The 26,034-nt window shown below is 43.2% G+C and overlaps 3 protein-coding genes across 4 annotated transcripts; all 3 read left to right on the forward strand.

Annotated features, from left to right (window-relative positions):
- Positions 1–3,379: 3,379 nt before the first annotated feature.
- On the forward strand, positions 3,380–5,167 carry mrpl55 (mitochondrial ribosomal protein L55). Its single transcript, XM_079220669.1, has 3 exons — positions 3,380–3,450; positions 4,025–4,211; positions 4,950–5,167. The coding sequence occupies exons 1-3, from the start codon at positions 3,395–3,397 to the stop codon at positions 5,097–5,099; spliced, it is 393 nt and encodes a 130-aa protein (XP_079076795.1). The 5' UTR covers positions 3,380–3,394; the 3' UTR covers positions 5,100–5,167.
- A 647-nt stretch (positions 5,168–5,814) lies between these two features.
- ndufa11 (NADH:ubiquinone oxidoreductase subunit A11) lies at positions 5,815–9,134 on the forward strand. The gene is made up of 4 exons (XM_079220672.1): positions 5,815–5,905; positions 7,425–7,517; positions 7,937–8,059; positions 8,958–9,134. Exons 1-4 carry the CDS (start codon positions 5,827–5,829, stop codon positions 9,068–9,070), a joined length of 408 nt encoding a protein of 135 aa, XP_079076798.1. The 5' UTR covers positions 5,815–5,826; the 3' UTR covers positions 9,071–9,134.
- Positions 9,135–9,851: 717 nt separating this feature from the next.
- On the forward strand, positions 9,852–20,323 carry ctns (cystinosin, lysosomal cystine transporter). 2 transcript variants are annotated; one of them, XR_013771025.1, is made up of 11 exons: positions 9,852–9,883; positions 12,211–12,297; positions 12,407–12,485; positions 13,686–13,776; positions 14,493–14,596; positions 14,778–14,915; positions 15,786–15,885; positions 16,427–16,574; positions 19,047–19,217; positions 19,331–19,448; positions 19,555–19,687. XR_013771025.1 is itself a non-coding variant. In XM_079220665.1 (11 exons), exons 2-11 carry the CDS (start codon positions 12,237–12,239, stop codon positions 19,707–19,709), a joined length of 1,137 nt encoding a protein of 378 aa, XP_079076791.1. In that variant the 5' UTR covers positions 9,852–9,883; positions 12,211–12,236; the 3' UTR covers positions 19,710–20,323. The 2 variants fall into 2 exon arrangements, 1 of the variants encoding a protein (XP_079076791.1); XM_079220665.1 differs by having other exon boundaries at positions 16,427–16,546; positions 19,555–20,323.
- Positions 20,324–26,034: the final 5,711 nt, after the last annotated feature.

Here is a 26,034-nt window from a genome sequence, read left to right on the forward strand (position 1 = left end):
ACTAGGATACCACTAGAATACGACTAGGATACCACTAGAATATGACTAGGATACCACTAGAATACAACTAGGATACCACTAGGATACCACTAGAAAACAACTAGGATACCACTAGGATACCACTAGGATACCACTAAGATACCACTAGAATACGACTAGGATACCACTAGGATACCACTAGGATACCACTAGAATACGACTAGGATACCACTAGGATACCACTAGAATACCACTAGGATACCACTAGGATACCACTAGAATACGACTAGGATACCACTAGAATACGACTAGGATACCATTAGAATACGACTAGGATACCACTAGGATGCCACTAGAATACGACTAGGACACCACTAGAATACCACTAGGATACCACTAGAATACCACTAGGATGCCACTAGAATACCACTAGGATACCACTAGAATACCACTAGGATACCACTAGGATACCACTAGGATACCACTAGAATACCACTAGGATACCACTAGGATACCACTAGAATACCACTAGGATACCACTAGAATACCACTAGGATGCCACTAGAATACCACTAGGATACCACTAGAATACCACTAGGATACCACTAGGATACCACTAGAATACCACTAGGATACCACTAGAATACCACTAGGATGCCACTAGAATACCACTAGGATACCACTAGGATACCACTAGGATGCCACTAGGATACCACTAGAATACCACTAGGATGCCACTAGAATACCACTAGGATGCCACTAGGATGCCACTAGAATACCACTAGGATACCACTAGGATACCACTAGGATACCACTAGAATACCACTAGGATACCACTAGAATACCACTAGGATGCCACTAGAATACCACTAGGATACCACTAGAATACCACTAGGATACCACTAGGATACCACTAGGATACCACTAGAATACCACTAGGATGCCACTAGTATACCACTAGGATACCACTAGAATACCACTAGGATACCACTAGAATACCACTAGGATACCACTAGGATACCACTAGGATGCCACTAGAATACCACTAGGATACCACTAGAATACCACTAGAATACCACTAGGATACCACTAGGATACCACTAGAATACGACTAGGATACCACTAGGATGCCACTAGAATACCACTAGGATACCACTAGGATACCACTAGGATACCACTAGAATACCACTAGGATACCACTAGAATACCACTAGGATACCACTAGGATGCCACTAGGATGCCACTAGAATACCACTAGAATACCACTAGGATGCCACTAGAATACCACTAGGATACCACTAGAATACCACTAGGATACCACTAGAAGAATACCACTAGGATACCACTAGGATGCCACTAGAATACCACTAGGATACCACTAGAATACCACTAGGATACCACTAGGATACCACTAGAATACCACTAGGATACCACTAGGATGCCACTAGAATACCACTAGGACACCACTAGAATACCACTAGGATACCACTAGGATGCCACTATTCTTCATCCTGCTCTGATGTGAAGGTCAGTTCCCTTTCGTTTCAGTGTCTTTTATTTTACGTTATTCATTTCATTTGATATATTTACTGCATATATCATTTAATTGAACTTAATGTATCAGTCCCCCCCTCCCTCCTCACTGAACCCTCCTTGTGGAGTGTATGTGTGAAAGTACATACATGTGGGAAGGTACATATGGGTGTGTATGTGGATGGTTGTGTATATGTAACAGCATGTGTTGGTGTAGATGTTCATGCATCTAAAGGTTAGCATTAATACTGTAAGCTAAACTATGTATACTAATACTACTGTTTTGATTATTTACTATTTATTGTATTGTATTATGTGTATTAATTTAAATGTCAAGGATTGCTCTGTTGTGTTGAAAATGCAAAAGAAAAAGTTAAAAAAATAAATAAATAAATAAACTGTGCACAACATTATAGATGAATTGCATTCCTGTATCCTGAATCATGGAAGCTAGTTGAGTAATGTTTTGATTTTTTTAAATCTATTCTGGATGTTTCGTGTGTAGTAATTTAACTAAAATGTACTTAAGGACATTAACAGTAAACAGAACATAAATATGTCAACCACATGCTTCTGGTCCATGTGTCTGTTGGGAACCTGAGAGGAATATTCCAGCTGCAGATCCACACAAAGACCACAAGGTTTGGTGCAGAGCTCTCAGTGGAACATCAGTGAGAACGCTTTAAGATGACCTCACCTCCTTCCTTATTATACCCCAGACAGCTTAAGGTTACCCCCGGCTGAAGGTGAAATGGTTATGCAGGTGTTGTAGTGAAAAGCTCAGACAGACAATGTCCTTTCCTGTCAGGAGTTGCTGAATCAGCTGTTTGAACACACATCTGTCTCGTGTGTCGTCTGAGTGTCACAGGTTGTGAAGTTAGCTCAGAACCGGCCATAAACTGAAGCTATGTATGAGCAGCATAGTTCACGGGAGAGAGCGTGAACGTGAGTGAAAGAAGCTCAGACCTGTAGTGAGACCGGCAGACATGTTGGTTCAGATCCTCCAGACAGCGATACAGACTCTCAGTCCTCCACGGTCGTCCTGTTTGGGTTCCTCTGATAGTCGATCCTGCTGGTTCACCTGACAGGCGTGAGAATCAGTGCAGTCAACCTGGAGCTTAATTATTAATCAGTCGGTTATGGAGACAGGGAAACGTCTCTGGTTAGTTATAATTGGCAAACCCTGATATCGTAGTGAGTATCGGACAGATATCCGATATCAGTAAGGGTCAGGCCTTTACGCTCCTTTATGACACAGTTTACCGCCATTTATTATTATTATAATAATACTCTCTCCCCATAGAGCTCCGCAACACACCATCTCTGCACACCTTCAAAAAACACCTCAAAACTCACCTCTTCACCAAAGCCTATGTCCTCTAGCTACTGTTGCATTTGTTATGTTTATTTATGTCTTTGTTAAGCGTCCTTGGGTTTCATGAAAGGCGCTATATAAATCCTAGCTATTATTATTATTATTATTATTAGATTTGACCACAAATATGAGAGAACATGCAATTAAGTAATATATATATATATATACGTGTATATATATATATATATATATATATATATATATATATATATATATTATATATATATATATTACTTAATTATATATATATGTTGTTCACAAGATTTTAATTTCTTATATATATTTATTAGTTTTTTTCTGTCGACTTCTGACATGTACCGCTGGTATGAGCCGTGTTGTGTGTTCATGGATCTGTTTTTATCTGATAAAGGAACAGTTCGTCCTCCAGTACAGTAGGTGGCGCTGTGCGTCTTCCTTTTCGCAAACTACACTTAAAACGGAAGAAGAAGAAGAAGAAGAAGAAGAAGAGTTTTGCCCTTCGCAGTAAGAGCTTCCGGTCTGAGTTCCATGGCCGCCAACATGTTTTTACTGAAGCTGTGTTCACCGCAGAGCGTTTTGTCACGGTAAGAAAGGCTGTCTGCTAAAGAACAGCTAGTCCGTAGAGGAGGAGAGAACCCGCTACATGCTAGAGAACCGCGACATGCTAGAGAACCCGCTACATGCTAGAGAACCCGCGACATGCTAGAGAACCCGCGACATGCTAGAGAACCCGCGACATGCTAGAGAACCACGCGACATGCTAGAGAACCCGCTACATGCTAGAGAACCCGTGACATGCTAGAGAACCCGCTACATGCTAGAGAACCCGCGACATGCTAGAGAACCCGCGACATGCTAGAGAACCCGCGACATGCTAGAGAACCACGCGACATGCTAGAGAACCCGCTACATGCTAGAGAACCCGCGACATGCTAGAGAACCCGCGACATGCTAGAGAACCCGCTACATGCTAGAGAACCGCGACATGCTAGAGAACCCGCTACATGCTAGAGAACCCGTGACATGCTAGAGAACCCGTTACATGGCGGCACTGTTTTCTTACCTGCTAACTGTACGCGTGTGCGTGTGTGTGTGTTCGTTCGTGCTCTCTGCGTGTGCGTGCGTGTGTGTGTGTTGTCTCCCTCTCCTCGTGAACAGGTGTGTGTGTCCCGTGCTCGTCCCCGCGTCCTCGCTGCACACACACACCCCTCAGCTGGGCTCCAACAGGACGTCGGTGGTGCGCTGCGGCCGGCAGAAGTACGAGAGGCTGTTCCCCGTGATGCTGGTCCGGCCCGACGGGTCCACGGTGCAGATCCGGTACCCAGAACCCCGACGCCTCCTCACGGTCAGTACGCCTCCACTGACACGCCACGGTGTGTGTCATCAGCGCTTTAAACAACACAATAGTCCAATAGAGCTGGAGGCCAACATGTCATCACTGTTATTTCTTGAATGGGTTCTTCAATAAAAGTTGTAGTTTTCAACCCACAGCCGAGGTAACCCTGATGACATCACTATGACCTCATCGGGTTATTCTCTCAGACCTGGATCAAGTTCAGCCACAGAGGACTTTATGAGCAGGGTTCTTACGGTCATGGGATTTTAGGAAAAGTCCTTGAAAAAAAAAAAATCCCCAACGTTTAGTAAAAGTCATGTAAATGTGTTATATTCATGTGTTCATGACGTTCGTTTACGCTGAGTTTGAAATAATTAATTTGCTTTTAAAAGAAAGACTCAAAATATAAGCAGGCATACATACAGGCATCTATATAAATGTTTATTCTTTTAATCAAACTATTGTCTCATTCATTTGAGTCATTTAAGGTTTACTGTATGCTTTGTATTCTCATTGTTAGTTTAAATACTACATTTACTCACTTCTTACTGTTTACACCCAGACTTCACTAAATGTTTGTCATGGACATTTGGTTTAAAGTCATGAAATCCACTGGTCAAAATGTGTATGAACCCTGAATGAAGCGGTGCTCCTGATGATAAATGAAGTGATATCATCAGAAGTCATGATATCATCAAACTCGTGTTCCATGTGCATTTATTCATGTTCCTCCGTGTGTTGTGACAGATGCCGGTCAATCTGGCCACGCTGTCTGAGGAGGAGCGGCGAGCCAGACAGAAAAAGAGAGAAGTGAAGAAGACGAAAAAGCAGACCGCAGTCCAGTATGAAGATGACTTCCAAGTCGACAAATACAGCCAATTCTGGAAGAAGAAATAACCTCCATGACTTATTATATATATGTAAATAACCTGCTATGGATGGAATATGTACCTGTTGAGTTAATAAAAGGGTTTAAAGATGTGTATCTGTGGTCCATTATAACAAGCACACACAGAACCGACAGCTCAAAATAATTGCTGACTCTGCTTGCATAGTATCTCCTCCCTCTCAGTATCTCTGTGTGTGAATGATGAGTGGTTGGAAGACTAGAAAAGCGCTAAACAAGTACAGTCCATCACATTTACTATGTTAGGCTCCTGTGTACACGGTAACCACTGCTGTGACAACAGGAAACATCTTTACCAAATACTAAAAGTATGTTGGTAAAAGAGTGGGGCGTCATCTGATTTATGTTAGAACATAACAGCAGAAGAACCATGTGCACCAACCAGAACCAGTTAAAATGTGTTTTAAATACACATTACGAGAGGAGGCAACTCATTGACTAAAGGAAGATTGAATTAACAATCTTCCTTTAGTCAATGAGTTGTCTCCTCTCGTAATGTGCATCTTTAGGACAGTTAAAGACAGTCATTTAATGGACTACTTTATGGTAAAGCGGTTGAGCGCGGGTTTGTTTTCCCTTCTGCTCTGGCTTCCCCCTCCAGTCCGGCAGGGGGCGGTATTACACCACAACACTGTGTCGCCCGCGGCCGAAAACATACGAGGAACCCTCTTCTCGCGAGAGTTCCACTGCTTGGATCGCGTCCTTGCTGAGTCCAAAATGGGGTACTGGGACGTACCAGAGGGCACCGGCTGTGTGGAGAAAACATGGATCACTACCAAACTAGCCACCGCTTTGGGTAAATATCATTGTTGATGGAACGAGAGAGGCTTCTTCTGGCTGTAGATGCAGCTCGTTGCGCGGAGGCGGGAAAGATAACTGCGTTAACTATTGTGAATGTTTAAGCTAATGCTACATGCTACATGACTGCTGTCAACAAGCTGCGTTCAGGTCATAAGTAAACACTATAAAAGGTTGAGTTAACACTGATATGTTAAGTTAACTCTGACACGTGAAACTAACTATCATGCATTAAGTTATCTCTATGATACATTAAGTTAACTATATGATATGTTAAGTTAACAATATGATATGTTAAGTTAACTCTGACACGTGAAACTAACTATCATGCATTAAGTTATCTCTATGATACATTAAGTTAACTATATGATATGTTAAGTTAACAATATGATATGTTAAGTTAACACGGATATGTTAAGTTAACTATGACACGTTGAGTTAATACTGATACGTTAAGTAAACACGATGATACATTAAGTTAACTATATGATATGTTAAGTTAATACTATGATGCATTAAGACTATGATACATTAAGTTAACACTATGATACATTAAGTTAACACTATGATACATTAAGTTAACACTATGATACATTAAGTTAACTATATGATATGTTAAGTTAATACTATGATGCATTAAGACTATGATACATTAAGTTAACACTATGATACATTAAGTTAACACTATGATACATTAAGTTAACACTATGATACATTAAGTTAACACTATGATACATTAAGTTAACACTATGATACATTAAGTTAACTATATGATATGTTAAGTTAATACTATGATGCATTAAGACTATGATACATTAAGTTAACACTATGATACATTAAGTTAACTATATGATATGTTAAGTTAATACTATGATGCATTAAGACTATGATACATTAAGTTAACACTATGATACATTAAGTTAACTATATGATATGTTAAGTTAATACTATGATACATTAAGACTATGATACATTAAGTTAACTATATGATATGTTAAGTTAATACTATGATACATTAAGATTATGATACATTAAGTTAACACTATGATACATTAAGTTAACTATATGATATGTTAAGTTAATACTATGATACATTAAGACTATGATACATTAAGTTAACACTATGATACATTAAGTTAACTATATGATATGTTAAGTTAGCTCTATGATACATTAAAGCGGTTATAACATAACAACAACAAACGTTAATTTTCATGTTAAATCTTTATATTGGACAAACATCTGAAGTTCCACTTTATCCTCCAATGCCACCCAACTAAAATCCTGCTTCTAGTATTTTACCACTCAAGTACCACAAGTGAGTTGCCGGCTTTACTAGCTATGTACTTATTTCAACCATTATTACGTCTTTCCCCATCATGATGGCAGGCTTTTTGTGTGGCCATCTGAAACCACTTTCATACTCAGTCCAGTGTGACTCAGAGTCCTTGGTCAGCTTCAAGTACAGCTGGGATGTATTGTTGATTTCGAGTTTGTCAATGTGTTGTGTGTTTCAGGCCTGGTCGGTTCAGCCTATCACATAGTGGCTTTCCAGCCTGATTCTGCCCTGGCAGCGGTACAGAGGGCGACCAACACGACGGTCACCCTGGGTAAATATGAATATTCATCCGTATTTGAAGACCAAGCGCCATTACAGTGTTCTGCTTCAAAACAGGGATACAATGACATATTCTCCTGGAAACCTTGAAAACCAATGTCATTATTTTAAGGAAATAAAAAGAATAGTTTTATTCTCATAACTCACAACTTAAAACAAAGACCAAAATTAGCACCAGCCACAAAAGGGTATCAATGTGGACTGTGGCATGGACATCTTTCTGTGGTAAACGGGTTTTCCTTCTGTGGAGAAACATCTTTAAAAAGCAAATATAAAATAGTCAGGAGTTAAGGCTACATAATATATTCCATATCTCTGACTCACTGAATGTTTCTAAAGCGTTCCACATGGATTACATTGTGGCACATATTGTGTGAACTCGTATAAAGTTGGTCTGTCTGTGTGTTCCAGCCTCCATGGGAGCCATTTTCGGCATGGCCACTTGTCTCAGCGCTCAGGCCCGGGAAGCCCCGGATGACCCGGTGAACTACTTCATCGGGGGCTGTGCCTCTGGCATCTTCCTGGGAGCCAGGAGTAAGTACACTAGCTCTGCTTCCTCCCGACCTGCCGGAGGTCCGCCATCGTTACGAGTAGTTGTGTGTACACAGAGCAGGGGAGGGGCTTCAGCCTGCTAACAGATGCTACACACTTTAGCCTGGTTATCGGGTTTTGCAAACCATGACTAAATGTTCATGTCGCGATTACAACAAAATACAATTCAATTGTAGACGCTTCTTCTGTGTGCTTCTCTCTGAAATGGCTTTAAAGTTTTTCCAAACATTACACAATAAGTCTCCAGTTAGTGACCGTGTGGGCTCCATGGTTACTGACAGCTTGATGGAGTAGCGCTGTGACGCCGCGTCCACACACGAGTTCTCTTCCCGTCGGTGCTCATTTAGGCACCTCCTTTTGACAGGTCTATATTAGAGAATCAATTATTTATTTATTTTTTAAAGAACTGCCTGTTTTTTCATGGCCTGTGATGATTTTGTTTTACTTGAGCTCTGTGCATGTCACATCCTTGTTAAAACACGAGAATTCGACTACATTTAGTGGAACTGTCTCTTGACACAGAAACCAATATCTGAACGTTTATTACATCTAATATTTACATTTTGGGCCCTTGGGCCATGCGCTCTGTTGGAGTTAAAGTATTGAATTAGATTCCAAAGCAGCAGACATCATTCTGTGGCCGTTTTGTGGAAACATGCCACGCCCATAGCAATCATCAATCAGTACATTTAATTGATTAGTCTAATGTACATTACTGTTTTATAGCTGAGAAGTGTATGTGTAAAAATAAATACAAATAAGTGTCGTTAAACAAACCTTTGACGTGTGTGTGTGTGTGTGTGTGTGTGTGTGTGTGTGTGTGTGTGTGTGTGTGTGTGTGTGTGTGTGTGTGTGTGTGTGTGTGTGTGTGTGTGTCCAGCCCACAGTGCTATGACCGGTACGACGGCCTGTCTGGGTCTGGGCACGCTGGCCTTCTTCACTAAAGTGGGCAAGATGGAGGGATGGAAGATAGCTGCACCACCTAAGCTATAGAGAGGAGGCTGGCTGTAAATGTAACTATGTTGTAAAAAGAGTTCATGTAATAAAGTTATTGTGAAATAAACTCTTGAGTGTTGTCGTAGTTCTGGGAGGTGAAGGCATCTTGAAATCTACAATAAAGCATCACTTTTTTTCATCATTTCATCATTGAGTGTATTTGCATGTACACTAGTATCATAGGTGTGTGTGTATATATGATGTGTTGTGCTTGTAAACAGTTTTGTGTGTAAAAAAAAAAAAAAAAGTTAATGGCAATCTACAAAACATTCTACAACAAAACTTAAACTAAATGAATAATTAGAATGAATGGGAAACTGCGCCATGTTTCTCCCCCTTAAATAAACCTCTGACAAGCACCCACGCATTTATCAAAAACGTAGATTTTATTTTTCCTATTATGAACAGCTACTGATGGTTTTCATTCATTTATTGGTTATTATCATGAGGGATCTTCAACAATGCATTGGTCAATCTTTCTTTTCATTCACAAGGTAAAGTGGGACACATTCACCTCAAGAAGTTGTCATGTGTACTTTACATGAGTTCTATACGTTATGGGGCAGAAAGAAGTGATGAAATATCAATAAGAAGTATCTAGAGTGGAGGGAAAGGAATCCTTGAGAGCTCTAGGAGGACGAAGGTGCAGTAATGCTCCATCTCCATTAGGTGGCAGCACCGCGACCTAACGGATACCGGCTGCCACCAACCACCAACGAAGAAGAAGAATCCCGACTGAAAAGAGGAAGAAAACAAAAACTCACAAGTGTCTCGTGACCTGCCGGCGAGGAAGCAGTCGACTCTGCTGGCGTGAGTTCCTTTGTGTTCTAGTCCAGATAAATGTACGTTACTGTCACGTAGTTACTACGTTAGTCATGTAAATACTACGTTACTGCCACGTACTACGTTACTGCCGTGTAGTTGCTGCGTTACTGCCGTGTAGTTGCTACGTTACTGCCGTGTAGTTGCTACGTTACTGCCGTGTAGTTGCTACGTTACTGCCGTGTAGTTGCTACGTTACTGCCGTGTAGTTGCTACGTTACTGTCACGTAGTTTCTACGTTACTGCCGTGTAGTTGCTACGTTACTGCCGTGTAGTTGCTACGTTACTGTCACGTAGTTTCTACGTTACTGCCGTGTAGTTGCTACGTTACTGTCACGTAGTTTCTACGTTACTGCCGTGTAGTGCTTTACTGCCGTGTAGTTGCTACGTTACTGCCGTGTAGTTGCTACGTTACTGCCGTGTAGTTGCTACGTTACTGTCACGTAGTTTCTACGTTACTGCCGTGTAGTTGCTACGTTACTGTCACGTAGTTTCTACGTTACTGCCGTGTAGTGCTTTACTGCCGTGTAGTTGCTACGTTACTGCCGTGTAGTTGCTACGTTACTGTCACGTAGTTTCTACGTTACTGCCGTGTAGTTGCTACGTTACTGCCGTGTAGTTGCTACGTTACTGTCACGTAGTTTCTACGTTACTGCCGTGTAGTTGCTACGTTACTGTCACGTAGTTTCTACGTTACTGCCGTGTAGTGCTTTACTGCCGTGTAGTTGCTACGTTACTGCCGTGTAGTTGCTACGTTACTGCCATGTAGTTGCTGCGTTACTGCCGTGTAGTTGCTACGTTACTGCCGTGTAGTTGCTACGTTACTGCCGTGTAGTTTCTACGTTACTGTCGTGTAGTTTCTACGTTACTGCCGTGTAGTTGCTACGTTACTGCTAGTTGCTGCGTCACTGCCGTGTACTGCTTTACTGCCGCGTGTGTTTAGCGTCCACGTTGCCGCAGACCCAACAGAGAGGAGCGGTAATCAGACTCTACAGGTGTCTAACGAGCAGCTGCTAGCGATATAGCGCTACGTGACGTCACTTGTGGTTCTTCCTGTCAGTGTTGCCAATTTGGAGACTTTCTCGCTATATCTGGTGACTTTCCAAACCCTCTTGGAGACTTTTTGTGAAAAGCGACTAGCGACAAATCTAGAAGCGCCGCACGTATCGTTCTGCAGTTACTGTCCTCATGAGCAGCAGGTGCTGCCGTGAGCCCCGCCCCCTCCGTCGTGAGCCCCGCCCCCTCCGTCGTGAGCCCCGCCCCCTCCGTCGTGAGCCCCGCCCCCTCCGCCGTCCCAAAGCACTCACAGGAGCCGAGCGAGTCGCGCAGCAGTAGCGGCAGACTAAAAATTAATCGCGCATGCGCAAAGCCGCCGCTGATCCCGCCCCGGCTTACAGAGCGGAATGTAAATGTTTCTTCACCATTGCACTAAAATAAATCACCTCAGTCACCTTGTCCACTTTGTGTGACTCTCTGTGACATCATAGTAGTCATCATGTCTCCGTCTAACTGTACGCTCAAAAATACAGAAGGAGTGGGAATCAAACCCTGAATTCAAAGGCTGGCTGTAGCCGTTTATTGGAGATGATACACGGCCATACTGCCTGTACTGTGAAGCAGATTTATGTCAAACTTTGTGTTATAAATAAACACATGCCAACTAAAAAACATACTCAAAAGGCAAAGCAACATTATAACAGTTCCACCCAAAGCAAGCTAGCATTAATGAGTAAAACAATTGCTATATCACTATATTCCTGTCTCCTACAGCTTCCATTACAATTATGCAAATTAGGCGATGACGTAATTTAGCGACTTCTCGCAACTTTTAGGACAGCCAATAGCGATTTTTTTTCTTGCTGAGGAGTTGGCAACACTGCTTCCTGTTGGGTTCTCGGTCCTGTCGGACCTGCTCGTCCTGCCTCTGTGAGCTGCTGCTCAGACACTGCTGGTATTATGATAAATGTAGCAAGAGCAACCCCCAAATCAAATAAACGTGCAGGTTTATTTGAAAAATTAATATGCACAAAATTAAAAGAAAATGGATTTATGGATTTGTATTATGTTACTTTTATTACTTTCATATTTAACTCCCGGTCTCTCCATAGAATCATTGTGATGTAAATATGAATTATGAAACTGAGAGCAGTTTGACGTTGTACATTGAACTAAAATAAAATGGAATCAAGTTAAAGGTCTCAAAAAGTAAAAGAGCCAGTCAGTGTCCCCACAGAGTTGAATATGCAGATGTTGTCACGTGTTGATGTGTAAATAACCGAGATGGCTCCTTGTGTCCTTGCGTCCTTGTCCTGTAGGTGGCAGCGTCCATCATTCAGCAGAGATGGCAGAGAGACGGCTCCCTGCTCTGCTGCTGCTCCTGTGGATGCTGACCTGCACCTCTGGTGAGGGCCGCTCTGGGTTCATGTCCCTGACGCCACACCTGGCTTTAGGGTCGCCGTGAGCCTCTTGCATTGGTTGTGCGTTCATTGTGTTTCTCCGTCTGTCCTCCAGAGTCCAGCGTGTGTCTGCTGGCTCCACAGTCGGTCACGCTTAAGGAGAACTCGGAGGCCAACGTCACCATAACGGCCAGGTAACCACCGAGACGCACAGCGAAGAGCAAATGCGTGTAGCGTTAGCTGCGTTAGCTGCTCTCACATTGTAGGAGGTTACGAGTAAGAGCAGTTTCTGTCTGCTCGTCCGGCCCTCCTTTTTAACCCTAGAACACTAACGTTAAAAACAGTAACACCATCATTAACGTCGGGTATATTTCACCCAAAATGATGTACCTGATAAAATAAACTTAAAATACAACAATTCAAGGCAAGTTGAAGTACTCTTCCTTTATTTTACCCTATAGCACTTCCCTAGAGAAGTTGGTGGTCAGGCTCATGTCACATTTAGGGACGTGCTCCACATGGAACACAGCGGTCAGACGCTGTCGTCAGCATCTCGTCGCTGTGGAAGTTCTTCATTCATCTTATTGATCAATAAATACAATCATTTAAATTGTGTGTTTTCATGCAAATAACCACTCCAGAAAGTAACAAAGTAATATTTTAACACTTAAATGTGTGACGGTTTACACTGACGGGGGTGAAAACGGTTAGTCTGGAGCTTTGCTCTCAATTAGAGTTCTAAATATACCTTTTCATTCAGTTTATTTTATACAGCCCAACATCACAAATACAAGTTTGCCTCGGAGGGCTTTACAATCTGTAAATCTGTTTCAATGCTTGGTTGAATTTTCTAATGTGTTATTTAAACATTAAAGCACTTCACTAGAGCCCCTACATCCAAGTGTGAAGCTGAACATGATTATTATGATGTGCTATCTTTAAACAATCCATGACTTCATCAGGTCCACACAGTCTGAATCCACAGAGGCTGCATTCTAAAATGCAATCTGAGATCAAGATCTGCTGTAGTTTGCAGGTTTTTGATGCGACTCTTTGAAAGCACAGCGTCTGTTAGTGAATAAGGAAGCAGACACTGGTTCTGCTGAGCTTTAGCTGTGTTACCCGCCACACAGTGCTGATGCTGCTTCTGTCTCACGCTGAAGGTAAAACCTCAGAAAGCCAATCTGCTCAGCAAGTGAATGAAAGAAGTAGACCCAGGTGATGGTGTTGGAGCAGAAGTGTGCTCCAGAAGTGTGCTCCAGAAGTGTGCTCCAGAAGTGTGCTCCAGAAGTGTGCTCCAGAAGTGTGCTCCAGAAGTGTGCTCCAGAAGTGTGCTCCAGGAGGTTCTAAAAGCAGCCGTCAGGGTTCTCACGTTTGTGTCTTCCTCTATCTAGTTCCCCTCTCAACCAGTCGGCCATGATCCAGTTTAATGTGACCTTCAGCTCCAAGTTGAACTCCTCTTATGTCATCACCGTACCTGAGCAGGTAACACGACACAGAGCACAAGACGCTGTGTTGCATGTGGGCATGTTGCATGTTGCATGTGGGCATGTGTGCATGTGTGCATGTGTGCATGTGTGCATGTGGGCATGTGGGCATGTTGCATGTGGGCATGTTGCATGTGTGCATGTGTGCATGTGTGCATGTGTGCATGTGTGCATGTGTGCATGTGTGCATGTGTGCATGTTGCATGTGTGCATGTGGGCATGTTGCATGTGGGCATGCGGGCATGTTGCATGTGGGCATGTTGCATGTGTGCATGTGGGCATGTTGCATGTGGGCATGCGGGCATGTTGCATGCGGGCATGTTGCATGCGGGCATGTTGCATGTGGGCATGTGTGCATGCGGGCATGTTGCATGTTGCAAATGCAAATTTCCAAATGAAATGCCTCAGAAATGTGAGACATACTAATGAAACAGTATTTTTTTTTTAAACTCTTCTGAGGAGAAATGAAATCAATAATGATGTAATCCTGCCAATCATTCGGAGGATCTTATTTCTGTGTAGAGATCCACTTGTTATTCAGAGGCCTGAAATATAAAGAACTGATCCCAGATCAGTGAACATGTTGTGAAATGAATCCTGTCGATCAGCCAAAGCAAACATCAGCAGACTTTTGGGTTTATTTGTGCTTCAGTGAGAAGATCTCCCACAGGACCAATACGCTGTCGACTAAAACCTCTTGTTGTTGTTGTTTAGGTGTTGCTGCCAGTGGAGGCAGCCTCTGTCAGTTTCAGTGTGGCGGCCCACGAGGTCGGTCAGGTGACCACGTACCTGCTGAGCAACCACACAGACCTGGACAGGTGGGTGTCTCACAGAAGCAGCTCAGTTCCCTTTCTTTCATCACTTCCTGTGTTTGGGCCCCTGAATCAGGCCCGCCCTCCACGACCTGCAGGGTGTCAGTCCAAGCCCTGAACCAGTGTGTCTCTGTACCCTGAGTCCTGCTGTACCTCACTGACTTTGTGTCTTCTCTCTCTCCTCTAGTTCGTCCACCAGGATCCACTTCCTAGTCGTCCACAGCAGCGTCCTGTTGACCATCAGCCAGGTGATTGGCTGGATGTACTTCCTGGCCTGGTCGGTGTCCTTCTATCCACAGGTCTGGGAAAACTACAGGAGGAAGAGGTAGATCATCTTCTTTCATCTTTGCATGCAGCAGCTTGGGATTGGGCAGCTGATCGAAAAAGTGTTGCTCGACACGGTTGTGAAATCATTAATGAAGGAAGGAGCAGAGCCAGAGATACAACGTTACTTTACTTGTTGTATATCCAAGTCTGCTCTCCGAACGAGCAGAGAGTTTCCTCTTAAATGCATAAAACACACAATCACAGAAGCTCATGACGTCTTGCACCTATCGTGAACCTTCCTCCCGCCATCCCATAGATATGTTTTAAGCCTTAGAACACAATGATGTGTTGCGTCTTCAGTCCGGAACATCCAGATATAGCAGATCACTCGACTCTCAAACTGAAAGATCACCCAGGAGTCACAGGCCATGACGCGTCATATAATTAGAGGAAATAAGTGTTTCCCCAATAGTAGCATTAAGAGCTGCAGCGGGTCTGTGTTTAAACAGACTCAATGTTTCAGCAGTTTGGTGGAGTGTGTTTACTCTTTCCCCACTGTTACTTGGGAATTCGCTTTTTTGATAACTTAGCCGTAGAGGTGAGCAGTTGCTTTGCAGCATGCGTCTACATTTCACACGTTGCATCTTTAATCCTACACTCCCAATGAATGTATATGTCTTTCACCCTTGTTTTTATTTTGTGTCTGAGCTGCTACTATGATGACAAACAAACTTCCCCTTGGGGGTGAATGCAGTATATCCATCCATGCTCAGCAGCTTGACCCGGCTGTACATCAGTTGGTACCACATTACATCATTACAGAGGGATTTAATTAGAGTTTTGCCGTCATTAGGCTGACAGCTTGAGATGCTTTAATATGCAACAAGTCCAATAAACTGACAAATAAAAGCCACATGTTTGTTTTCAGTGTTGTAGGTCTCAACTTTGACTTCCTGGCTCTGAACCTGACGGGCTTCATCGCCTACAGTGTCTTCAACATAGGACTGTTCTGGGTGCCTTATATCAAGGTACCGGCATGCTTTTAAAGAGGCACTGCTGTTGATGCGCATCACGTGTCCCAGTCCTGATCAGTCCTGCTGGCTCTGAGAGACGCATGACATCACACCTTTAGAGCCAGTCGTTGTGCACGAGAGGAGTTTCATTGTGAGACCTGAGAGGAAGTTCAGCACAGCAGAGGACACTTCAACAGGAAATGAGTGAAACTAGAAATGCATTTTGCCAGATGGCCCCAGTCCTTTGTGTCTGACTGACCATTATGGTAAATAATAAAGATATAGGATGTGATTTACATGTAGACTGAACAGACTCACTTCATCTTGGTTTTATTTGAATTTATCCTTTCATTTAGGACTATTTGAGATGGTTCGGTTTTCACAAAAGTATTTTCTTAACTAAATGAAAGGTGAAGTGTTTTTTAAGCATGTAGTGATGTTTACTGGGACAATAGCGTGTATCATAATGATGTTAGGTTTGATTGGCAGGTGGGCTCAGTGTTGGTCATGCGTTCTGTGGAACAGGGTAAAGTGTCTGTGTGTATCCGCTCTGCAGGAGGAGTTCCTGAGGAAAAACCCCAATGGAATCGACCCCGTCAGCGCTAACGACGTCTTCTTCAGCCTCCACGCTGTGCTGCTGTGTCTGGTCTACATCAGCCAGGCGGCTGTGTACGAGGTGTGTGTCAATGTGACTGTTGTTCAAGGTAGGCTCACACTAGTCTGCTCCAACGAAAGCCACTTTGCAGCCGACTTAAAAAGAAAGTCTATTTCTCTAGAGAGAGAGAGTTCCAGGCGTTCGTTCCACCCAGCTTTTGATCTCCTTCTAATACCTTGTTTTTTGTTATTTTATTTATGTGTTGATCTATTGTTTTGCTTTAAAAGGCTCCTGTTTAAGCAATTTATTTGTTGCACTTTTTTGTTTGATAATGAAAAATATTTTCCCCTAACTAATCTTGTGTCATTTTTTTTTTTTTTTTGCTGAACATAAATCATGAAGTGCTCTTAAGAATACAAGTATTAACAATACAGGTTAGGTTTCAGTCAAGAATTAGTTGAATGCCATTGTAATCAAAATGTCAATCAACCTACCTTGGTCCAATCTTAAACACAGCTCTATTCATTAGGCTATGTTGTGGTACATAGACAGTCATTGAGGCACAGCAACAGTGTTCTGGTTGAATGTTTAGTCCAGAAGCCGCTGTGGCAGGTATCTGTGGCCACAGCTGTCATCGCTGCAGAATAGATTCAGAAGATGTTTTGGCGACTGCCTGCCACTATGTGTGGCTTCTGGTGAGATGCACAGTGCACAGTTTAAGGATGTCAGTCGTTTTGCATTCATTTGCAAGGTTCTTTATCATTATTTTTAACAAGGCATCCAATACACGTACATTGTACATTGTCCCTCTTGAACAAATAAAAATAAAATAATACAGTTTGTAACAAAGGGAAAACTAAGAGCACAGAACAGCCCTTTCCCTCTCTGACAGACAACAGAGGGTGGCGCCAAAGAGGCAATCTAGGAATGGTCAAATATAACTTGACCATTTATATTGAAGACTGGGTGGAGACTGGGCGCCCCACGCCTACCTCTACCGGTTTGAAGGGAAACCTATGCTACAGAAGATATACACATCAATGTTCAACGACAAATCTGTAACCATTTAAATATTGATTATGTAAATAGTGTTTGTCATAAAACGTAGCTCATGGACATATCATATAATTCAAGCTCTCTATACACTTTCATAGACTCTATCAGATGATTCATAACAAGGCGATGTTATATTATGTACGGGCAATTTCTTTCACCAGGGCAACTCAAGGTTGTGATTCCATCACACCTGCTGTCCGCTGTATTGTTGAGAGTGTTGGAGGAGACACTGAGCCCCATCAGAAGCCCATTGGTAGTAATGCTTAAGAAGATTAAAAAGCAAGGCCAATTTAAAAAAATAACATCAGAAATATTTACTGTTCTTACAGTAAATATAAAAAAAAGTTGTTGTAAACAAATGTCATTATCTCTACATACAGTCATAAAAGGCAATGACAAATAAGCATATTCAAATATGGAACATAAACTAATGTTTGGTTTCATATAATTTACAGGTGGCAGTGCACATATCATTAATATTACTACTACTAATTATTATTATTAGTTCTGTTACAGTAGGATTTTATGGATTGTATTAATTATAATAATAAAAACAAGCTTGAAAGTCTTTGTCTGAGTTTAAACCAATGAATAAAAACCTACCTAAAACATTTATTTCTTCTGATCCAGAGAGATTAAATTAAAAAGAGAGATTAAATTAATAAATGCATTATTTAAAAACCGATAAAGACTTTGTACATAACTTGTAAATGCATACCTGGCTTATTTCTTAATTACAGCACAGTCAATTAATTGTTTTGGTCTGATTTAGTAAGAAGTTAAAAAAAATGAATGGCTTGATTAAAATTGACAAAAGAATATCAATTATTATGATTATATTGCTCACACAAAGGTAAACTCCCTCTTGTGGCCAAATGGGTCAAAAGCACTCATCTTCAATATGTGCAGAACTACTGGGTTCAGAAGGAAACCTTGCACATGAATGCAAAAACCACATGATGGAAATGCTACTTCTAGGGAGCACAACATTGACTACTGACATCCTTAAACTATGCATCTGAGCATCTCACCAGATGCCACAAATAGTTGGTTTTCTTTGTATTTGATTATTGTTTATTCAAGTGTAAAAATATTGTACATAGTTGTGGCAGCTTGCCACAACTAGTGGCAGCTAGAGGTGCCACAGGAAGTGCCCATTCGAGGTGCCGGTGCCACGATTTGAGCTTGCTCCTACTGTTTCTCTATTCTCAAATAATGTGTTCGCTTTCCCCTGAATATACTTTTTTTCTAGTATTTCTTTAGATTAATGCTTTGAATTAATAAGTGAATATAAACAGCAAACATCAGTGAGACTATCTATTTCTATATAGTAATTCTTGATGCCTGTCATCTAGTCCAGAGCTCTCCTTAAGGGACTGTGGCGCTCCGTAGGCATTACCACTTGTGTCTTGTGTCCACAGGGGCCGCCAAAACTGACTCAAGATGAAAGTTCCTCGCAGTCGCTTTAAGTGTGTGATTCCGTCATGGTTGTGTGTGTCTGACGGGTTAACCCTCTCTCTCCCAGAGGGGCGGTCAGAGGGTGTCCCGCACCGCCGTGGTCCTGCTGCTGATCGGCTGGTCCTTCGCTCTGGTCAGCTTGTTCCTGGCTGTAGCCGAACAGATCACCTGGCTGGACTACCTCTACTACTTCTCCTACATCAAGCTAGCAGTCACGCTGGTCAAATACGTGCCACAGGTAATGCGCGCACACACACACACACACACGGGATGTAAACACACTGTGTCCATGTGTTCAGTATTCCAGTGGTTGTTTATGGGATGGATAATCCTGCCTGCTGGTTCCTGCAGGCGTACATGAACTACTTGAAGCAGAGCACTGAGGGCTGGAGCATCGGCAACGTGCTGCTGGACTTCACCGGGGGAAGCCTGAGCATCCTGCAGATGCTGCTGGAGTCCCACAACAACGGTGACTATGTGCTGCTGTCTTCTGGAGGAGAGGGAACGCTGCTCCGTGACATTGGTCACACCAAACAGTCCACTGTTCCTACTAACCGTGACGCGTCTCTCCTCAGACGAGTGGGGGCTGATATTCGGCGACCCCACAAAGTTCGGGCTGGGTCTGCTCTCCGTGGTGTTCGACGTCGTCTTCATGACTCAGCACTACTGCCTCTACAGACAGCCGCCGCAGTACGAAGCCGTTGCAGAGCAAGAAGACAAGGACAGTTGATAGACTGCAGGAAACGCACAAACGCACAATCACCAGCGGCCACACAACGAATGATTCCATCTGCTCCAGAGAAGTCGTGCTGTTCATCGATATGATGACTCCAGCAGCTGCTCTGAGCTCCGTGTGCCGCATCTTAAATATCTGAGGATCAACACTTTCTTTTTACCACTGTATGGACATGTTTGACGGGTGTAAGAAAACCAGATGTAATGATTGTATGAACACTTTTTATTAAATGAAATGTCAAAAGGGAAATCAAGGGGCCTTTTCTCATGTCACAGTTTGTACAACCTCGTCTCCTTTCCTCGTCTCCTTTCTTTCTTCCTGTCTTAGTCCCGCCCACCTAAGATGTGAGTTACATGGTCATTTTCAATTAAGTTTAAATGGTTGAGAGCGCGGCTGTGCCACCTGTATATGTTCGTCCCATAAGACCTTTGATGACCTCGAGATCCATATTCCCCGTCCCTCAATGATGGACACGGCAGAGTTCTTGTAGGAAAGATGTCCCCCCTGCCTCCCCATGTCGAATAACTTTCAGGGGTTCCCACAACGACCTCAACACCTGGTGTGAGATGTTCACCTTCCTCCTGTTTTAAACCGCCTCGCGTCAAATCTACCCATGCATGAATCATGCATACAGGACAATGAAAATATGTCATTTGTAAAAAAAAAATTGTACCCTGTTGTCCTCAATACATTTGGAAAAGTTATTAAATACTATGCAAAATAATTATGCCAAGTGTTTATTTAGAGATTGACCCCAAGGATGAGAGGTGGAATATTGGGTTCAGCGGTCTCTCTGCTCCAGGCAGTAACACACAGAACATGTCAGTGTTGTCATGTCACAAATGTGCTATCAAAATGTCAACGTATGCCATCAAAATATATATATATATATATATATATATATATATATAATATTCCATAAAATAATAAGGATATGTCATAATAAATGTTTGCCTAGAGACTCCTTAAATGTCAGTATATAGTATACCATTCAAATTATTTCACAATTGTTGTATAGTATTGCAAAAGTCATAGATTGGATGTCATAAATGTCAAACGTCATAACACTCCATACTATGTCAGTGTAGTATAACATACAAAATATATAATTGTTTTCATAATACAAAAAATGACATCATATTGTCCAATGTTCCCGTCATCAGAACCTTGAGAAAGCTTTCCTTAGTGTTCCTCTTCCACGTTGGAGTTGTAGAAGTGGTTCTATTTGCTGAGCAGGAGGCTCAGAGGTGGGATGAGGTCAAAAGAAGTCTCCTTCCTCCTCTCCTCCTCTCCTTCCTCCTCTCCTCTCCTTCCTCCTCTCCTCCTCTCCTTCCCCCTGTCCTCCTCTCCTCTCCTTCCCCCTCTCCTCCTCTCCTCTCCTTCCTCCTCTCCTCCTCTCCTTCCTCCTTCCTCCTCTCCTCTCCTTCCCCCTCTCCTCCTCTCCTCTCCTTCCTCTTCTCCTCTCCTTCCTCCTCTCCTTCCTCCTCTCCTCTCCTCTCCTCCTCTCCTCTCCTTCCTCTTCTCCTCTCCTTCCTCCTCTCCTTCCTCCTCTCCTCCTCTCCTCTCCTTCCTCCTCTCCAGAACCAAAGTGAGTGTCTTCCCTCAGCTGAGCTGCGTCGTCTGTTCTGCTGCATGAACGTACTCAGGGGGTCGTAAGGGTTGGCCAGATATTATATTAATGCATGCTTTACACCAGTGGTTCCACTGGTCTGGCCGCTGACCCACCATCACCCCTGAATGACGAGCCGCGACCCAAATCGAGGAAAATGTTCAACTTCTCAAATTGATTGAATGAAAAGATGGTGCAGTTTGAACCTGAGATCCTGTAATATCACAGAGTGCATGAACAAACTAGTTAGAAATATTCCCTTTTATAGTGATTAAAAACCCCAAAGTCCATCTTAAGGACACGAGGTAATACAACATGCATAACAATTCAGTGAATTCATTATTTTTTAACAGACTCAGTGCTTTCATGCACAAACATAAAAAGGTCCAACTACTGAGAAGCAGCTTCAAAAAGACCCAAATGATGTAACTTCAGCTGAGAATACTCACTCACTGAATCTACGACAACGCTGCACTAAGAACACATCCAGTGTCCGGAGGAGCTTTAACCACACTCTGAATAAATTAAAAGAGATTCAAGTATACAACATTAACTTTTCTTCTACCTTATCAGTAGCTACATACTGAAAAACATGAAGCAGCATCGCTTCAACCGGAGGTGTAGCACTGACATGGACCTGAGTCTGGAGGAAGTCATACTGGGAGAACTGGGGATGTTTCCTCCTGACAAGAGTCTCAAAGTCTGGAGTTATGCTGCGTTCAGATTACTGCTGCGAGTAGATTAATGCAGAGTCAAAGCACAGACGTATGGATGAGAGTAGATTAATGCAGAGTCAAAGCACAGACGTATGGATGAGAGTAGATTAATGCAGAGTCAAAGCACAGACGTATGGATGAGAGTAGATTAATGCAGAGTCAAAGCACAGACGTAAAAACCCTACAAACAGCTGGAGAATATGCAAACCAGTGGTGGGCCGTCAGGGCCTGATAAGCCTTCTCTGCTGGCCTAAACAGAATCACAAAGTTATAGCTATTTTATAATTTAATTGTTTTTCACAAATACACTACATGTATTATAATTATTTTTCCCTATCAGGTTATTTTCTCATTGTACAGCTCTGTTGCTCAGCCTGCAGTCTTCAGCCATCAGACTGCAGCTGATTTGAAGGAGAAGCTTTCATCCAATCAGATGTTTTCTCTCCTGTGTCTCCAGGCCAGCAAGGCAGTTTAAGCCTTTGCAGATTAAAGTACACGGGGAGTGGGCGTTGTGGTTGATTGTCATGGACTTCAACCAATCAGATCGTTAGTTTGACAAACTGGGCGGATTCTTTGACGTGCAGGGCCCGCGAGGGGGCGTGGACGTGTGATTGGTCAGTGGCCCAGCGTGACCATCAACATGCGCTGTGATTGGCCAGTGTGTCAACAGGGCGGAGCTCAGTGGGAGCTGCAACGGTTCAGGCTGAAGCTAGAGAAGTTGTGACATGTTTATTTTTTATCGTGTTTTGGCGCTCGGTGGACTTAAACGGACTTGGTGGTGGATTTGAGGCGTCGACTGCTGCTGTCGAGCGGATATGTTCTGCCCTAGAACGCGTGGAGGTTTCCGGGGCGCGGTCGGGAGGCTCGGCTGTCCTCACCGGTCCATGGCGCCTGTTGCTGGAACTGAAGCTCCGTGAACGAACAACCGCGTTGCTGAACTCGTTGTTAATAAGGAGAGGAGATGGACTTTGTCTTTAATGAACAGCATCCGGTGAGTTGCTTTTTGTGTTTCATCTGCGGTGGCGTTGCGTTGTGTGCTGTTTTTTTAATCATGTATTGTTTTGTCATGTTATAACGAAGTGTGGTTCTTGTTGCGGGGGAAATCCCGCGTCAGAGGCGCTGCGTGAGGCTGAAAAAAGAAAGAAAAAAAAAAAACTCCTTCTTCACTACTTTTACTTTTACTTTTTTTTTTCCAGAATAGGCGCGGGGGGCTTTGGCGCTTATACGGTGAAAATAGCTCCGCGGTCGGTCCACACCGTGTGACCTCCATGCCCGTAATAGTGCAAAGAAATCGTCCGTGTAGCAGAGTGAGCTCTGCTGTCCACACGTGACCGTCTGGATGAACGCGCCGCGTAGTGGACAGCGCCGCGTAGTGGACAGCGCCGTGTAGTGGACAGCGCCGCGTAGTGGGCAGCGCCGTGTAGTGGGCAGCGCCGCGTAGTGGACAGCGCCGCGTAGTGGGCAGCGCCGCGTTCAATACGCGAGGGTCAGACAGGAAGTCCCGGGACACTTTTCTTCTTTTCCCCAGTCCGCACCTGATGTGGACCCACGTCATTGAAGGCCTTGGTCTAAAACCCACGGCCCGCCACTGACGCAAACAGAACTTGTGTCACAACCTTAGAGGAAGATGGTAATGGAGAAATGTGTCACAATCTAATGTTGTTCACACCAAACGCGGCGTGAATTTGACGCGCGACCAGATGACATGCAAAGTCGATGCACAGACGCGATAGGTTGCGAAAAAGCGTTTTTTTCCGCCAAGCGGCGCGATAGACGCAAGTTGAAATTTTAACTCTGGCGAAAAAAATTGCGTGACGCAAAGTTGCGGCAGCCAATCAGAGTTGAGAATCAGCGTTGAGAAGCTCCGCCCCTCATCACCGCCGTCCTGCTGCTGAATCAAACTGCTGCTGCTCCTGAAGTAGCGCTGCTAGCGGCTTCATTCAGACGCTGCTGCGGGACTACGGATAATATTATGAACCCAGACACCATGGAGTTTGATGTTCCCGTATGTGGAGTTACACAACAAGTAGAAAGCAGAACTAGTGGTTATTTCCATGGTGGATGAAGGAATCTGCTTTACGGAGAGAAGCCAGACGCAGTCCCTGGAGGAGCTGTGTGGGGCTACGGATGACGTCATGAACCCACGGATGACGTCATGAACCCAGACACGAGGGCGTTTCATGTTCCCACGTGTTTGGGACTTCCTCAACAAGTATAACGCAGACATAATGGTTATTTATTCCATGGTTGATAGCAGAAATGAAAACGTTTTCCGATAAGCACACAGAGAATATATCGTAGAAGATATTTACATGTTACATACAGAAATACTTAGAGACCTAATTAGACCTTCAAAGGCTACCAAACAGTAAAAGTGAACAGTAGCTGCAGCATCTCTTACTACGGCAAGAGAGGAGGTCAAATCTATGAATGAAGATGCAACCACGTTCTCTAATGCAACACATGCAAATGTGGGCAGAGCAGCAGGTGATCACGGTTTATGAATAAACATATACATTTTTCTCCGGGCTCAACAGGTTTATTAACTGCTGTTAAACATCTTGATATGTGTTTGAGCTGTTAAGGCCACCTGGGGTCTCCAGGACCTCAAACGCAACATAAGGGTTCGACAGAACAACGCTTAAGATACCAACAAGAGAATCGGAGTGAATCCGAGTTACCTTCCTTCTCTAAACAGACGAGTGACACAAAGAGCTGGTGGAACACTCAGAAATGCACAAGGGTTTGAATTATGGGGCAATGACGTTGTTAAGGCACTTAAATATGGCAGTTATACTGACTACATCCATTAATGACGAGAAACAAGACTGTTTCTTTTTAATGAATTTTGGTTGCCTTCTTCTTCGTCGTCTTCTTCATCGTCCTCTGTCGTCTCCTCTTCCCTGGGTGTAACTCCTCGTCTGCAGTCTGAGGTACGTCTCCTCTACGCGTTACTTCAGCTCTCTCTGGTTGTCTTTCTTGCCCCGCTGCTTTATTTTAGCATAGAGCTTTGGATCAATTTACTAATACTGCAGTATGATGTATAAAACTTAAACAAAACATAACAATGAAGTGCAAGTTGAATCATCCAATTAAGCGTCTTTACGATTGGGAATAGAATTTAATCACGATTATGGGATTCATTTGCTTTTTCTAACTGTGGGTTGTTTGTCTAAATGATGGTTTTGGTCACACACTCCCTGCTGTGACAAACGCAGCCCGCGTCCTCACAGGTGTGTATTTTACTTGCATAAGATTTAAGGTTTGAACCCACAGCCTCTTCAGCCTCTTCAGACCCGTCAGTCAGCCGACTGATTCTTTGCATATTCGACTTCTTCACGTTGGGAGTTGGGCATCAAAGTTCTTTGGAAGTAAAAGTAGATTCTTAAGACGTCGTGCTTCTAAACTTTTAGTTTGCAAGGTCGAGTATAAACCAAGCTCTCCTGTAGCTTTGGGCCGACATCGTCTTCTCTCTCCGCCTGACTCTGAGCTGCAGAAACACGGAATCACTCATTTGATTTTTAACCGAAAAGTATTTACTAAACATTTAAATATCCAAATCTATAAACACTGCTATCAGTGAGTAACATCTCAATGAGGGAGCATTATATTCTGTGGTCATCTACTCGGCATGCCCGACTTCCAATCAGAGGATCGGTGGTTCGAGCCCCGGCTCCGCTAGTCCATGTCGATGTGTGCTTGAGACACTGAACCCCGAATTGCTCCTGTAGCGGAGTCTACGGTGTAGAGAGCAAACATGAGGTCGCTTTGGATAAAAGAGTCTGCTAAATGTAATGAAATGCAGAATCTCCTTCATTTCCTGAATTAATTAATACGCCCTACTGTTGTGTATGTATATACATAGTATTTTGCATTCCTGATAGTGTTGCTGTGACAAACTATTTCCCCTTAAAGTAAACATACCAGACTCTCACAGTACTTACAGTTTCATTAGTTACATTTTTATTTTCTATTTACAACCAATTTGTTATAT

Source organism: Taurulus bubalis (genome assembly GCF_910589615.1).
Source record: "Taurulus bubalis genome assembly, chromosome: 7".
NCBI lineage: Eukaryota > Metazoa > Chordata > Actinopteri > Perciformes > Cottidae > Taurulus > Taurulus bubalis.

Excerpts from the sequence above, each read along its gene's own strand:
- ctns (XM_079220665.1), top strand. The coding sequence starts at position 12,237 with ATGGCAGAGAGACGGCTCCCTGCTCTGCTGCTGCTCCTGTGGATGCTG. Across the intron at positions 12,486-13,685 it reads AACGTCACCATAACGGCCAG|TTCCCCTCTCAACCAGTCGG; the intron begins GTAACCACCGAG and ends TCCTCTATCTAG. Across the intron at positions 13,777-14,492 it reads TCATCACCGTACCTGAGCAG|GTGTTGCTGCCAGTGGAGGC; the intron begins GTAACACGACAC and ends GTTGTTGTTTAG.
- mrpl55 (XM_079220669.1), top strand. The coding sequence starts at position 3,395 with ATGGCCGCCAACATGTTTTTACTGAAGCTGTGTTCACCGCAGAGCGTT. Across the intron at positions 3,451-4,024 it reads CCGCAGAGCGTTTTGTCACG|GTGTGTGTGTCCCGTGCTCG; the intron begins GTAAGAAAGGCT and ends CCTCGTGAACAG. Across the intron at positions 4,212-4,949 it reads AACCCCGACGCCTCCTCACG|ATGCCGGTCAATCTGGCCAC; the intron begins GTCAGTACGCCT and ends GTGTTGTGACAG.
- ndufa11 (XM_079220672.1), top strand. The coding sequence starts at position 5,827 with ATGGGGTACTGGGACGTACCAGAGGGCACCGGCTGTGTGGAGAAAACA. Across the intron at positions 7,518-7,936 it reads CAACACGACGGTCACCCTGG|CCTCCATGGGAGCCATTTTC; the intron begins GTAAATATGAAT and ends TGTGTGTTCCAG. Across the intron at positions 8,060-8,957 it reads CATCTTCCTGGGAGCCAGGA|CCCACAGTGCTATGACCGGT; the intron begins GTAAGTACACTA and ends GTGTGTGTCCAG.